The 15,438-nt window shown below is 38.6% G+C and overlaps 1 protein-coding gene and 1 long non-coding RNA gene across 4 annotated transcripts in view; one reads left to right on the top strand and one right to left on the bottom strand.

Annotated features, from left to right (window-relative positions):
• Nucleotides 1–1,163: 1,163 nt before the first annotated feature.
• Nucleotides 1,164–14,444, bottom strand: LOC104919647 (glucose-6-phosphate 1-dehydrogenase). 3 transcript variants are annotated; one of them, XM_010731710.3, is made up of 13 exons: nt 14,332–14,444; nt 11,974–12,095; nt 9,086–9,123; nt 8,865–8,973; nt 8,531–8,748; nt 8,101–8,259; nt 7,148–7,273; nt 6,307–6,400; nt 4,024–4,210; nt 3,696–3,931; nt 3,477–3,553; nt 3,170–3,262; nt 1,164–2,269 (listed from the first exon to the last, which is right to left on the bottom strand). In XM_010731710.3, the coding sequence occupies exons 1-13, from the start codon at nt 14,351–14,353 to the stop codon at nt 2,179–2,181; spliced, it is 1,572 nt and encodes a 523-aa protein (XP_010730012.1). In that variant the 5' UTR covers nt 14,354–14,444; the 3' UTR covers nt 1,164–2,178. The 3 variants fall into 3 exon arrangements, with proteins under 3 accessions (XP_010730012.1, XP_019131647.1, XP_010730013.1); XM_019276102.2 differs by lacking the exon at nt 14,332–14,444 and adding an exon at nt 14,086–14,298; XM_010731711.3 differs by lacking the exon at nt 14,332–14,444 and adding an exon at nt 14,139–14,298.
• The window catches only part of LOC113745589 (uncharacterized), an 18,075-nt gene continuing 11,767 nt past the window's right edge, over nt 9,131–15,438 (top strand). Inside the window, exon 1 of the long non-coding RNA XR_003462211.1 lies at nt 9,131–10,821. This is a non-coding gene — a long non-coding RNA (uncharacterized LOC113745589). The remainder of the gene's footprint in view (nt 10,822–15,438) is intronic.

Raw genomic sequence — 15,438 nt, 5'->3', positions numbered from 1 at the left:
TCACGGCTGGAATCATTTTTTGCTCTCACATTAGAAAGACAACCATCTTATTTTTAAATTATAAGTAAATAATTTAAGTAAATAAGTAATAAGTAAATTAACAAATCAAATTGTATTAACTAAATTTGTATCAGACATTTTTATCTTTTTAATTTTCTTCTATCTACAGAGGGTGCTCACTGTCATGCTCATTAGACAAATAATAATTCTGACATGTTTTAGTACAAATTGTGCTAAGACATGTCTTTTCCAGCTATCATCCATGTTTGGATTGGGAAACAGTCACAACTGGGGTTAAATATCCCCTTTACCTTTTTTTTCATAGAGATGGTTTGAAGAGTCTTTGTGGACGTTGGTTTAAACTACTTTCTGGGCTTATCAAAGATTATCAGGTATTTATTTAATTTCCGTCACCTAAAATGGCAACCAATGAGAGGGATCAGCTCTAGCCCTCTGTGACCCTGATGAGGATGAGCGGTTACAGAAAATAGATGGATGTCTACAGGGAGATAGCTTGATGTAGATATATCTATAGATACAATTATAGATCTATCTATATAGATCTAATTTTCACACTGGTCTTAGTATAGCCTTAAAGTTTCCCTGTGCAGTGCTATAGAGCTGTTTCTATGAGTAGGTCCCGGTTTTGTTTCTAATGCACGCACATAACCTGCACGTTCACATGCACGATGCAACGAACAATAGGTGGCGGTAACACGCCAAGAAACATAGCAATGTGTCAACAAAGGCAGCAAAGGAAGGAGGAGACTGCTGGCAAATAAGTATGTTGTAAAACTAGTTATATGTAAAAGAGATTTTACAGCACAAGAGGACTCGAGCATGTCGCCACACCTGGTCAACAAAAGTGTCCTCATGAAACCACACATGCTTATTTATTTTGTTTACATTTAAGTTGTAAAATATAATTGACCAATTTGAACTTTTTTTCTTTCAATCTTTGGACAGACTCTTTAAATCTTTATGCTCAGCTCACGTAAACACGAGTAATATTGATCTTATTTAACTCAGCAAGCAAGCACTTCCCCAAACTTTAAGAATTTTATTTAAAATATCAAGTGTGTAGGATTTAATGGCATCTAACAGTGTAAATCATATTTTAGTGACTTAAGAGCATGAAGCAATAAACCATAAAATCACAAACACATTAACAGAGAAGCAAAACTTGTTTATTCCAAGTGGTGAAGTCGTAGCTAGCTTTACGTGTGAGTATGCAGTCGACAGAAGTATACAGTACGTCATCACCGAGACATTCACTATTGACCTATGGTAGACGCTGCTGCGGTCTACATTTGAAAATATGGAATCAACATCTGTATCTTAAATAAAACAAAAAAATGTAAACAAAAAAAGGGGAATGAAGCTCAGCTAAGGTGACTAAACAGCACAGAGAGCTCGTTTTGCTTGTCCGTAAGGACACTTAAGACTATTCCAGTATGAATGCTTTGAAGAGAAACTGCCTGAATTGCCCTTTGTACACCACATGGTATGTTTATCTTAAACAGCCATGACGACCTTGGTCCGAGGCAGAGGAGGCAAAATTATGTAAGTTGTAAAAAGAAAACTCCACTAATTATTAATTAATAAATGCAGTTAAAGTGTAACAGTATTACAATCACGATGGTTATAAGAGTTAACAGCTGGTGAACAATCGATCCCGTTGCTCCTCGTCTCTTGCAGTGTTTTGTTACCATCTTTGGTACAGTGCTTACACCGGGTGAGCGTGACTCAGCTGAGTTTGTTATTGCTCTGGTCTGTTCTTAATACTCAAGTTTTTCCGTTTACAATCCTGACAAATTGAAAGCTAATTAATGGTGACAGGGGACGTGGAGCTAGTTCATCAGACATTTAGTTTGTTCAAATAAATATCCTGGTTCAGATTTGTTTTGTCTTGGTCCAATAATAAACTACCAGTGGTTTTGTATGTGTGATGATCTAGCTCCAAGGAATAATTTCTATACCTGAGACATACTCAATTTTTTAAATAGCTTCTTTCTTCTTTGCTGCTTCAGAGATGGATCCACATAGTGGAAACACCTCCTTTCTTCATTTCTTCTTTCCCTCCTTCCTCTAGGACACTGGAAACCTGATTCGGCTCACTTACCCTGCTGCACCCCTCCCACTATCATTTCCTCTACTCCTCCCTCATCTCATCGCAATTCACAGTTTTTGAGGACTGACCCATTTGTAAGTGCCTTCGTAGCGAAATCCAACTCTCTTTGCGAGGTCGTCTGCTTCTGCCGGGCCGCGGCTGTGAAGGAAAGAGAAGCAATTAACACTAGCCGTGGGTGGTGGGTGCTACGCACAGGACAGGGAGGGTTAAATGTGCTAAATGTGCTGCATTGAGTGTATATTCTTGTTGTTATGTCGTGGTGTCCCTATGTATCTTGTATCTATGCATGTATGTCTGAAAGCTATGTACAGTCTGTGGTGACAATCTATTTGTAATGAATTATGAAGGACGTGGGATCATTTATACCCAGAACCAACAATGCGTCATTTTTTTTACTTCTCATAGAAACTACATGTCCTGTTCCCTAGCAACATACATTGTTTAGATGTCTTGATTTTGAACACGCTGCAAAATCACGAGATAGAGTGAGCTATACTTGATAGATATCAGGTTGTAAACATGGATCTGAGCAGAAGAGGAACAAAAACCCGAAGAGGTTTTGACGATGTGGAGTGAGTGAAGAACCGGGTCAGGGAAGAGAACACAGACGAATGAATTGATTAAAATAACTTTTCCCAAATTCGTTTTAAACTTTTGATGAATGTTTTTATTCTACAAAAAATTAAATTAATTTAAATGTGTTATCGATTTGACCTGTCCGATCCTTAAATGGAATAAAACAACTGTACAATGAATAAACCCAAAAACTGTATACTGAAAAGTTATTTTGTCAAAAAAAGAGATTTAAACAACTAATACTTTGATTAAACTGGAGCCTCTGCTCGTTGTTGGAACATCTGAGTCTTTCAGAGAACTAAATGCGACACAGCAGCGCTTTCTCTCATTTGGTTTCATAACAGTAAAGAAATCTCACTTCATGGAAGAACATAGCGGTCCCTGCCTTTAAGATGTTTACACGCTTCATTTGGAAAAAAGGGTAAGATGTGCACTGAAAGACTCCAACAACTCATTTCCTACCTTCCGTATTTGTAAGGAATAGGTTTGGGCTTCTCTCTGTCTATCTGATGAAGAAGAGGTGTGAAGATCCTCCATGCTTCCCTTAGTTCATCACTGCAGAGACAAACATGTGGTAGATGATATAACAGAGCTGACGTGTAACATGTAAAGTATAAAAGCTTTTCACAACTCATGAAAAGATGTGCAATGTCGCCATCTAGTGTGAAGAGCTAAAAGCTCACATAAAGCACATGCAACATGTTCCAACAGACAGGTTCAGTTTACAAGTGGAAACATGAGACAACAGGAGTGGAAAACAAAGACAGACCTGCGTACAAAGTGCATCTGACTCCCACAGAAGACGTCCAGGATGAGACGCTCATAAGCGTCTGGAAGCTTCACATCCTGGAAACAAGATTTTACACCATTTTTTAATTAAATAGAAAACAGAACTTGATTATAGCTATCACTAACTTTATGTAGCTTTGTCCTGTTATAAATATAATTATAAAGTACGTGCTGCATGCACACATGAACTTGAACCTGCCTTGTATCTGCTCTTGTAGGTGAGGTCCAGCTCAGTTTCCTCGGGGCTAAAGTAAACGCCGGGTTTCTTGCTCATCATCTTGGCGTAGACGGCTTCGTTGGGCTGCACGCGCACCACCAGCTCATTCCTGTGACACTGATTTCCAAAAATGTCCCCCGGGACGTCTGTGAACTGCAGCCGCACTTCAGCCTTCCTCTCGTTCAGAGCTTTTCCACAGCGAAGGATGAAAGGAACACCTTAGGAGCGAGAATTTTCATGTTATGAAAGCGCACAGGAAACCGTGAGATCAGTCGGATTTTGTTTTCTAGAGGACACAGTGTGTGTTTACCATCCCAGCGTTCGTTGTGCACATAGAGTACAGCGGTGGTGAAGGTGGCCTGTGTTGATCCTTTAGGAACCGTGGGATCATCAAGATAACCCAGTTTGGCATCTCCCTCACCGCTTGGATCGCCCATATACTGACCCAGCACCACATCGGACATGGACACTGGAGCGATGCACTTCAGCACCTTCACCTACAAGAAACAACACGAGAGAACAGAGATCATAAACCAACACAAGTGTCTCTATAATACTTTGTAACACTGGAGGAGATGTCAGGTCTCAGCTCTTCAGATTAGACACTTTGTGCTTCGTCATATTTTCTACCATCACTTGAAGAAATTAGGAAACAGCTGAGAAATGGACCTGGGTGAAGAGTTGAGTGAGGACTGCTGGGGTGCATCTCCTAAACAAATACATACTTCCTCTGCATGCGCTCACCACGCCCTGATACAGCTCAACATTGTTTTAAAAGCCCACTTGACCAATGTGAGACTAGCAGATATATATCCTAACACTTGGTGCTTGCCCTCGGTGTAGAGACTAAACGGCAGATTTAAAAGAGACACAGCGTTTTCTTGAGTTAGAAAAAATATAATACTCACTTAGAGGTAGGGCTGTGCATTTAATTTAATTGATCCTGATTTCGATTTTGTTGTCAAACGATCTCAAAAATCATATATTCGAGTTTAAACGATTTATTTTCCACTTTTCATTACACAATTTCCGAGAGACGCGCATGCGCAATACATTCCATTTCACGCGGCCCCGCTGACTAACAGGATAGCCCATACTCCCTCACGCAGCTGAAGAGTGAGGAGGTGTGTCTTTTGGTGTTCAAAAACAGTGAGTGACATTGAAAGCGAATGAGAAGAATCCGACGAGAAGCAGCAGCACATAATGTGCAATATTTGCTACAAGGTATAATTATAATATTATAATTATAATAGCTGCTCCTCTTGGTAACATTACAAATTTATTCAACCATCTCAAACAAAAGCACAAAGTCACTCACGACGAATTAATAAAGAAACAAAAAGACAAAGCCAGTGCCACAACCAGCAAGACGTCAGTCATCGATCACAGACACATTGTTTAATGCGACTCCTTATCCGACAAGTTCAGAGAGGCACAAGACATTAGGCTACGTTTACACATAGCCGGGTATGTTGAGAAACAAATATTTCCCTCCCTCCGTTTTCCAAAATAACATCGTGCACATAGCATCGTTTTCAAAAAAGGTTTCATCAACCCGCATAAATACGCCATCGAGCGCCATCATAACTACGCCAAGCCTATGGGCGGCTGCTTCCATGATCATCGTCATAGCAAAAGGTAAACATTGGTCGCACTTTTAGCGCATCAGCTGCCTAAAACTCGATTTGTTTTCAGAGGCAAATTTACCGTTTGTGTATAAAAGATACAAACGAAGGGAAATGACTCCGTTTTTTAAAATACCTGTGTACGTGTAAATGGGGCCTAACAGCTGCCATTGGATATTTCTTAGCTAAAGATATGCAACCCATTAATAAATACGAGGGTGAGGGTTTCAAGAAGATGCTTATTGCTTATTGATGCTTATGCTATATATTATATAGAGCAGCTGGATCCATAGTTTATTTTGGATACATTTATGTTTTTCTATGCCTTATTTAATGTTCCATAAAGTATATTTATTTTATTGATTTAATGCTTTATACATTGCAAAACAGCTGTAAAGTACATATTTGTAGCCAAAATGTATTTTCAATTTGAATATTTTGCATAAAGAATCAATAAAGTGTTTTTTGAGAGAGAGAGAAATGCTGAATAAATGCATTGTGAAACTCAAAATTAATCGTTTGAATAATCGTGATTTCAATATTGACCAAAATAATCGTGATATTGATTATTTCCATAGTCGAGCAGCCCTACTCAGAGGGACCACACAATGATTTTATGAAGACGTAGACCCCTTTTAGACAAAACTACAAGGGTATACACACGCCACTTATCAAACAAGACCAAGCGGATAATGATGGTTTAATGATGGTCCAACTCTAAGCCCATTCATCCTCAACTCTCACCTCACCCACACCCTTAGTTTGTGTTTTAGATGTATGGGTTTACTTTTGGGTGGTAATATATTATTATAAACATCATAGGTTTGTGGGAGTGAAGGGAAATAAGATAATGTCTAGGATGGACAGCCAACAGTGGCGTAGAGGTCAGCCGACATTTTGTGATGTAAAAACCAGTAAAGAACTTGTTAAAACAGAAAGCGTCGTCTCTCTCTCAGACGATTTTCTACCTTTTCATCCCTGACATCATCAGAGCTGGTGGATGCTGGTTTCTCCATGGCAACCAGGCAGAGCATCTGGAGCAAGTGGTTCTGCATGACATCTCTGATCAAAACAAAAAGAACAGGTGGTCACGCAAAAGATAGAGAGGACAACGTGATGGCTGTGAACATAATCATTAAAACTGATCATAGGTTGGTACTGATGTTAAAAACTGGTCAAATCTATCCATCTATAAAGCAATAACAAGCAGCACTAATTATTTACACTTATTTCAACTCCCAATTTAGCATTTACAAGCAGTAGATACAATAAAATGGTAATAAAATGGTTTATAACTCACTATAATTTAGTCGTACACAGATACAGGGATATTTTAGATAGAGAGATAGATAGTTTCTTAATTGTATTTTATACTGTTTTATATTGTATGAACTATTATTATTATCATTCATTATCTGTTTGTAGACCAGCTTCCTCTTCTGGGTGCCTGCAGGAGGCGTTATAGTTGTTGACAAATACATCAATAAACACATACTTACACTTATATCTGCTTACAACTAGAATATAGTGTGTTTTTGGATAAAGTGGAAAAGGAAAAGGCTACAGTAGGTAGGCTACATTCTTCTTTGTTGTATGTCTTATCATGTTTCGTTATGTTGCATAAAAAGGCCGGATGTGACACACAGGCCTTGAGTATGACATGTGAATTAATGTATATATATTGCTTAAAACAGCTAAGAGGGGTTAAACAAAAGTATTACTATTGCAAATAGTTTACAAGTATAGTGACTGTCCTCTGCTAACTTCACTTTCAATATTTCTGTACAGATTTATTTGTTTCCTCCTCACCGGATGATGCCAAAGTCATCAAAGTATCCCCCACGTCCCTGAGTACCAAACGGTTCTTTAAAGGTGAGAACGACACAGGCCACGCTTTCCCTGTTCCAGATTGGCCCGAAGATGCGATTCCCAAACCTGCAAAGAATGTTTTGTAATTATTCCCTGCTCAGCGGCACACACAGAGTGAAAACACAGATGTTTATGACAACATGCATAACAGTTTTTCCTCCGTTTTGTTCTTGATCGGAGGTCAGCTTGTGTTTTCTTTATATGAATGAACCAAAAACTAGCTGAGAGGGAAGTGTTACATAATTCAAATCACCATGGGATCTTTGTTTCAGAGTAAAAATTTAAAAAGGTTTTGTCCACTCAAAGAATTACAGTGCACAGGGAGAAATTTTTACGTGCTGGTATATCATATATTTAAGCTGTAACCCAACAGTAATCACATACAAGAAATCAAACCAAAAACTATGTCTGTTTTAAGAAAGGAAATAAATAAAATATGATGAAAGGTGGCTAGCTTTGGACTATCTTCATATATATAATGTGAAATCTATATTTCTATTGTACATTTTCTACAGACGAGCTCCTGTGTACTATAGCTTAACTTTTAGTCTTTAGTATGAGCCCAAGTCCAAAAGCATTGGCTCCTACAATTCATAATAATGAATTGCAACTGGATAGTGCCTTTCATTAGACTTTCAATTAATCTTATTTCAAACAAGTTATCTAATCACTAAATCCTCTCATTTATCATCTCCATTTTGTAGATATTCACTGTCTTTCTTTTTGTGGTGCAGTTGGATTCAACCTTTTAGAACACTAAAGAGGTAACGAGGGAGTATCTGAGGTTTTACACTCAGTTTACTGCATTTGACAATATACTAAATGAAAGTCTTTACGAGGTATCATATAATAAATAGCTGGAAGTAAAAATTATCTGAAGATGGTTTTCTCACCTCAGCACCATGAGGTTCTGCACCATTTCCTTGCCCAGGTAGTGATCGATACGATAGATCTGGTCTTCAGTGAAGAGGGATGAGAGGTGAGTGGACAGCTGTTCAGAGCTCTGAAGGTCATGTCCGAATGGTTTCTCTACGATCACCCTGTTCCAGCCTCTACACAACACACACAGAGAAGAAAATGAACATATCAATGGGACACTAAATCATGATGTTCCATGAAGCCTCTTTGCACTCCTTTCACACGTTTGTCTACCCTCATTGACAGAAATGGAAAGGATAAAATTGAATGTTTTGGCACACTATATGTCCAACAAGAGATTGACTGACTGACTGACTGCAGCAGCTTTAAGACAAGCCCCAAGGACAGCGGACAAGTGATTAAACAGTGCGAGAGAGCAGTTAAGTAAAAAGTGTGTGTACTGACTTTGTGCTCATACAGCAGTGCTTGATGTTCTTGGTAACATCGTGGTAGACGGTAGGAGGCAGTGCCAGGTAGAAGAGACGGTTCGCCTCAGCTCCTCCGGGCAGAGACAGGATGTGTGTGTTGAGTTTGCTGAAGGAACTGTCATCTGCATATTTCCCACTGATGTACGTGTTCCTCTTGAAGAAGGCTGACAAGCGCTCTGTTTCCGTGTCCGTCACCTGAGTCAGAGGGCGGGAACATTTACAAAGGGTGAAGGATTTTTAAAAATGAGGACATTAAATGAGAAGATAGATATGAGAGGGGGAAACGTGTGTTGTTTTAGGTCCAGTTTTACCTTCAGGTATGGCATGCAAGCAGCCCGAATGGCATCAACTGTCAAGTCAGAGCGGGCAAAGCCCACAAAGTATGTCTGCTCTGGAAGGAGGCCATCTCTGTACAACCACCTGGAATAAAACAGAGAAACACATGATTCATTACATGCGATGACAAATGCTCCAAGTCCAGATTAGCAGAGTATTTTTCCTCAGATGCTGTTGTGGTCAGAAATTGACTCACCAAAGAGTTGGGTAGATTTTCTTCTTGGCCAAATCTCCCTGCAGATACAAACACACAATTAGAAATAGCTTTGTAACATCAAAACATAACCTCATACTTCTACACCTAAAAGAGGAGGAGACAGATTTCTTTATTCACAGCTTTGATGCCATATGATAAAGAGTCAACCATGCACAGACTACAGGAATACAAAAGGCTGATTGTGAAAGAGCCCAAAAAACAATCCATTCATTCAAGAATGTTATTACAATACAAACGGTTAATGAGAAACGTACATTATGCCGGTCAAACTAAACTGTTGGTCAACTGATGTCCTTGTATTAAAGCAGTTGTTCTGAGACTGTTGGAGTGAGGCTGCCTCATAAAGCAGAAATATATGTACTTCATAGATATCCACAGATCTTTATGGTGATTCCTAAACAGTCAACTCTAACTGACTTTGGACTCCAGCAGCTGAGGAGGCTGGTTGCTTTATCTTGGAGAAAAATGGGCGTACCTTCGATACATGTATGGATAAAGGAGATGGCATCATGTATTGTGTTGGAGAGACTGACTTACATGACAAAAGGGAAATGTGCGAAATTTTCAAAAATGTGTGAAAAACTTTAAAGTTTTAGGTGTCAGCTTGAAACTGCTGTGTGTTGATGTGTATCGGTGAGTGTTTTATTTGATCTGTTTTGTTAAAAGGTGTGGAGTTTGTGAAATGTTTTGCGGAAACTGTGATTAATAAAGTAATTAATTGTTAAATATTGTTGAAAAAAGTGTTAGTGCTGTTTTGGAGTTGGAGTTCTGTTCTTCCTGTTTAGCCTTCGCTCTCTACCACAGTGGTAAAAGTCTCCAGATGCTGCAGTACTTCAGGTCACACCATCTGGCAACAGTTAAGCTGCTTCAGCCAATGTGAGAATTGCCCAACCTTTATAATCCCACTGGAAACAAGTGCCAACGACCAACAGACAGGTCGGCAGACTAAAGCCTGAAATCCCACTGGAAAAACCTGTTGAAGAACTATAAGATGTAATGTAAGAGAATCAAGTTCTGAACGTGTTTCACGTGTTTCACAAGACAATACGAGGCCTTGTATGTTGGTGTTGGCACTCAGACAAACAGGGATGACCTGAGGCAAACATCAATAATAAAGACAGGACAGGACATTAGAAGAATCGAGTTGATTAAAAGTGATTCCCACAAAGTATAGTGTTACATCACAACCTGACATCTCCCTTTAAAAAATTTCATCAGCTGCAAAATCGCTACTTTGTTTAAGAGTGTGAGTGTTTAAAATAACAACTCTATACAAGAGGAACTAAAAAGAAATGTGTTACAAATGTGGTAATCTTTAATGTCACACTAATAAGCCTGTAATTAATTTGAGCTACATACTACTGGATTAGTGTGAGTAAGTAAATGAAAATGTGGTTTGACTGTGTGTATTGACTTGGTGATAAACCTAAAAAAGAAAAAAAAAGAAAAACACTAGTACACCCATTTAATCAGCTGCAACACACACACACACACACACACACACACACACACACACACACACACACACACACACAAAGCAGAGTGATACCGCACACCGCCGAGCCCTCCCTTTGACCTGCCTGAATGAAAACGCTGACAGTCAGTGACACTGCAAAAATCAACGACAGCGCCGCTCTCCTCTGCCAAGAGTAAACAGTGCAGGAGAAGAAAGAAAAATACAAGGAAACGGTGAAAGCTACAGCTTTGCAAGCAATGTGAGTTCCTCTTCTGTGCTCTCTTAGATACAAGCGCGTTAAGCACATCATATTTAAATTACAGAAACAGAAAAAGAAAGACTGAAGCTCTGACAGAGAAGCAGAAGGCAAAGAGAGGGAAAAGAGTTTACGCAACAAAGGAATGAAGAAACGTATCTAAAAAGATTCCTGACATGTTTTTTACTTCCTGAACTCAACACCTGAAAAGGTATGAGGAAATAGTGAAAGCGAAAAGAGATGTTTCCTGTTACATTATTGGGAAGGATCAATTTATTACTCTTTATTCTTTCTTTTGATTACAATTAGGTGCTAATTTTCACCCATTTTCTGTAACTGCTTATCCTCATCAGGGTCACGGTAGGCTGGAGTTTGCTGACTTTGGTACACAAGTTCATCACAGGGCACATAGAGACAAACAACCATTCACTCACATTCATAAATACAGGCAATTTATAGTTACCCATTAGTAACCTATTAAGTCCTATTAACCACATAGACGCAAGGAAGAACTTACAAACTCTACAACGAAAGGCTGAGGTTTGAACCAGGAACCTTCGTGCTGTGAGGCGACAGTGCCAACCCATCGATAAAAAACGACTGCAAACTGTAAACTCTGATACTCAGCTTTAAATTTACTATAGTATTTAAATAAATAGTGGTGTGTTTATTTCACTTAATAAATACGAAAAGGTTTCCATTAGAAATATGTTCATGATAAGCAAAGTAAGGTATTAAACCCAGTCAGAGGTATTACACATTGCTGAACTGATAAGAAAAAGAGGAACGTTGAGGTTTTCACTGTCTCAATTTTAGCTTTTGAAAGCTCAGAGTGGTGTTTGTTTGCAAGAGCTTGGTGAAATCAGTTTCAACATTTCCTTAATCACTCCGTGTGCTATTATTGCATGATTTTTTTAAGATTTCAACACACTTTCTTTGAAATTATGGCCAACAGTTCTTGCCTCAGTCGCCTACATTGTGCCAAAAATAATAATACATCAAATAAGGAGAAGTGACATGACATGTTGCATGGTTGAGATTAATTATTATTTAAGTTGCACAGTAAATTGCTTCAGATATAAAAAGGCTTTTCATTTCATTTCACAAGTGTAGGTTGCATTATCATTTCCCCCTCTACCCCCACCCTGCTCTCACCGATGCTCCCATGATGATGAAGACGTGAGTGTCGGACTGGTGGAACTCTTTATCATCATGCAGCTCCTTCCTCAGCTCACCAAACACCTCCGAGCGAGAGAGCGGGATGTTCGTCATTTTCTCTAAAAAGCATAACAGAAAGAAAAAAAAAAAACTTAAACCAACTACAAGAAAACAAATACAGACTACACCTCACACATATACCGAAGACTGACGCAGACTGTTTGCAGTGAATTTAATAAAAAGAAATATGCGAGCGCTCACCTAATATGTAAATTCAATTTTGTTTCTGGCTGGTTTAACAAGACTAAATGTAACAGTGAGTAGAACCTGCCTTTGCTTGAGTTCAGTATTACAATATGACCATTATCTGCAAATATGCTATGGTTATATGCAGTATATGGTGCCAGTACAGTTGTCATTAACGGGAACATTAGCTCTAGAGAGTGGCCGTTCAGTTTTTGGCACATCGGCTTTACTTCACAGCCACGGAGGTCACTACCTGGAAACATTGGTATCTTTGTGTAAATGCTGCAGCTGAACATTGTGGATAATAAAGTTGTGACAAAACCAGAATATCAAACTTCAATACATACTAGTATTACAACACTTGATGCCACAGGGAGAAGAGAAAAGTTCAGGTAACACAAAGTTCAGGAAGTTAATGAACACGTATTGAGGACGAGCTGTATGTAATGTATGTACATTTCTCTCCATCTTATTTTAATGTTTACTCACAAACTACTTTAACTTGCTCAGCCTGCCATTTACGGTTTACTGTTGCTGTTCATGCACATAAAATAAACACTACGTTGTGTGCACACGTCTTCGCCGTTAAAAATTTTATTGAAAAAGTGTCCGAGTATTGATTGACGACCCTAGCGGCTATTGAGAATTTAGGATTACACGACTGCAGAAAGTTTCAAGCATATGTAAAAAGAATATTATAACATGTGACAATAAACAATGCGGAAGCAATTCAACAATAGGTGATTAATTACTTTATATGGAAATTTCATCTTCAAAAGTTCTGAATGAAATATGGATTCATTATTTCAGTGTTTTTTACCATTTTCTGACACGTTGAACATCACAAAATAAAAACTGACAGCTGTACAGGTAAATGATTAATCGATAAAAAAAATATTCTGTAATACTTTTGATATGAAATTTATTGACTTGGATCCAGATCTATGAGCCTGCACACTCCACCTAGTTAAAATGATAGATAGACGAAAACTATCAAAATTCTCTGGTTACGGCTTTACAAACAGATACATACTTTATTGATCCTGAGGGAAATTCAAGCATTGAGTAGCAGTACATGTAAATATACGTTAAATATACTTTTAAAATGTACCTGTGAGGATTTAAATAAAACTGTGTGCTAAGAAATGAAACTATTTCAGAGAAATTAAATTAAATTATATTATTAACTGAGCTTTACAATTATACAGACCAAGCAATTCACCAAGTTTTTAAAGAGCATGGCATAGTTTCGGGATGGCTGTGATGTTAATGAGCTATTACAAGAAAAAACAGTCATGCATTACTTCCTCCATTACTCAAGATTCAAATATAAGGAGCTGCATATTTCACAGACAAAAAAAAAACTTGTGACTCATTTCAAGGGACCAAACTAGGAAGTAATTTCATCACCGACTTCTTTAATAACGTCTGCAGGCCTGACATAAAACAACACAAGCAGGGTCAGCACGTGTATTTCTGTCAGATTATTAGCTCCCAGAAATAGCCTCTCTCTGTCTCTCTGTCTCTCTCTGTCTCTCTCTCTCTCTCTATCTCTGTCTCTCTCTCTCTCTCTCTCTCACACACACACACACACACACACACACACACACACCAAACTGTAATGAAATTAGTCAAATCCTCTGTGAAAGGTGCTAAACCTCGCTGCGCGTACAGCTAAATATATTCGGCTAAACACGGGCTGACATTGTTGATGCTCTTCCGCTGGACAGTTAGCCAACAAAACAAGTGTTAAGACAGCTCCATTAAACCTGTTAGTGACTGTACATGCAGTGAAAATCGCCCTGTCATCAACCTGTTAGCTCCACATGCTGTTTATGACAAAACCAGCAGAAAAAAAAATACCTTTAAAACAGGCTAACTGCAAACTAGCTTCGCACGTAGCAACGGTTACTCACGCGTCCGTTAACGAGATGATGAGTTAACCCCCCTGACTACTAAACCCGACGGCAGGATGCAGACTTTCGTAAAACACAGCGATAACAAGTGAGAGCTGCTGGTGTTGCTGGTGGTGTCTGAGTCCTGTCTACTTCCTCGTTGTAGTGACAAAAGAGGAATTGTGAGATTTTATTGGTTTAGAGAGAAACTCACCAGCGCTCGCTCGAGAGCCCATCACGCTGCCGACTGACGTCACGGGTACTGTATGTGTGGGCGTGACTTAACTGTACCCTCCTCACCCAACCTTTAACAGCTTATACACTAAAAAAAAAAAAAAAAGTTTCTCATGCATTTCAATTACATAGAAAATGTCCATCCAATTGTAGTTTTAATATAAATTAACTATCAACAACCTAATGTGAAACAAGTAATACGATTTATGTAATACTACTAATAAAACTGCATTAATTTTCACTGTTGACAAAAAAAAAGTTAGCTTTATTAATGCTGAATGCATAAACCTGGCTACTACTACACTACTGTGTAGTGGAAGCACATAGTCTTTAGAAATAAGAGGGTGTCAGACTTTAGTCCTTTCAAAGTTTTCTACTTCATGGCAGCTGTATGAGTTATTTCATTAGTTTATTATTAATGTTATTATTATTATGATTAGTAGTAGTAGTAGTAGTAGTAGTAGTAGTAGTAGTAGTAGTAGTAGTAGTAGTAGTATGCCTTAATCAGTGGCCACAGTGCACATGCATGAATTCTCCTGCTGCACACCAGCACCATCATGTCAGTTACTGGTGCAGATAATCACATTTGTACAGGAGCAGACTGGTGGTGTGTGAAGAGAGAGGCTTGTACACTTTAAAACTCAGAACAAGAAGCTGCTTGCTTGTAAATCATTGTTATGCGGTTTAACAGCCTTTGTTGGCAGAAGGGACGACATTATTTAATATAGGCTATATCTGGTCAGGAGCATGCTTCAGTTTGGAGTCCACACTCATCTCTTTATAGATGTACTGCAGCTGCTCGGCCCTTTTTTTTATGTCTGGTATAACCAGTGTGTGTTTTTAGCACTAAAGGTCAGTTACATACTATATATCTTGCTTGTTTACAGTACATTTTAAAGTTACAAACAGTTCTCTCAAACCTTTATTTATTCATGTATTATTTGTAAAGTCAGACCTTGGTTTGAGTGGGAGGCACACTACTTTTAAGAGCTGCTTCTGGGCCTTAGTGTGCTTTTATTGTAATAAATTACACTACTACTATTTGGCTTACCCTAAATGCCCTTTTACGCTTCAGAATTTCTTCTTG

This window comes from Larimichthys crocea, unplaced genomic scaffold (genome assembly GCF_000972845.2).
Source record: "Larimichthys crocea isolate SSNF unplaced genomic scaffold, L_crocea_2.0 scaffold97, whole genome shotgun sequence".
Taxonomy (NCBI): Eukaryota; Metazoa; Chordata; class Actinopteri; family Sciaenidae; genus Larimichthys; species Larimichthys crocea.
The sequence above is the reverse complement of the archived record's forward strand: the minus strand, read 5'-3'. Positions and strand labels throughout refer to the sequence as shown.

Coding starts and splice junctions, on each gene's coding strand:
- LOC104919647 (XM_010731710.3), bottom strand. CDS start 14,353: ATGGGCTCTCGAGCGAGCGCTG. Junction 8,749..8,864: donor CTTGCATGCCATACCTGAAG/GTAAAACTGGAC, acceptor CCTCTGACTCAG/GTGACGGACACGGAAACAGA. Junction 4,211..6,306: donor ATGATGTCAGGGATGAAAAG/GTAGAAAATCGT, acceptor TGTTTCTTGTAG/GTGAAGGTGCTGAAGTGCAT.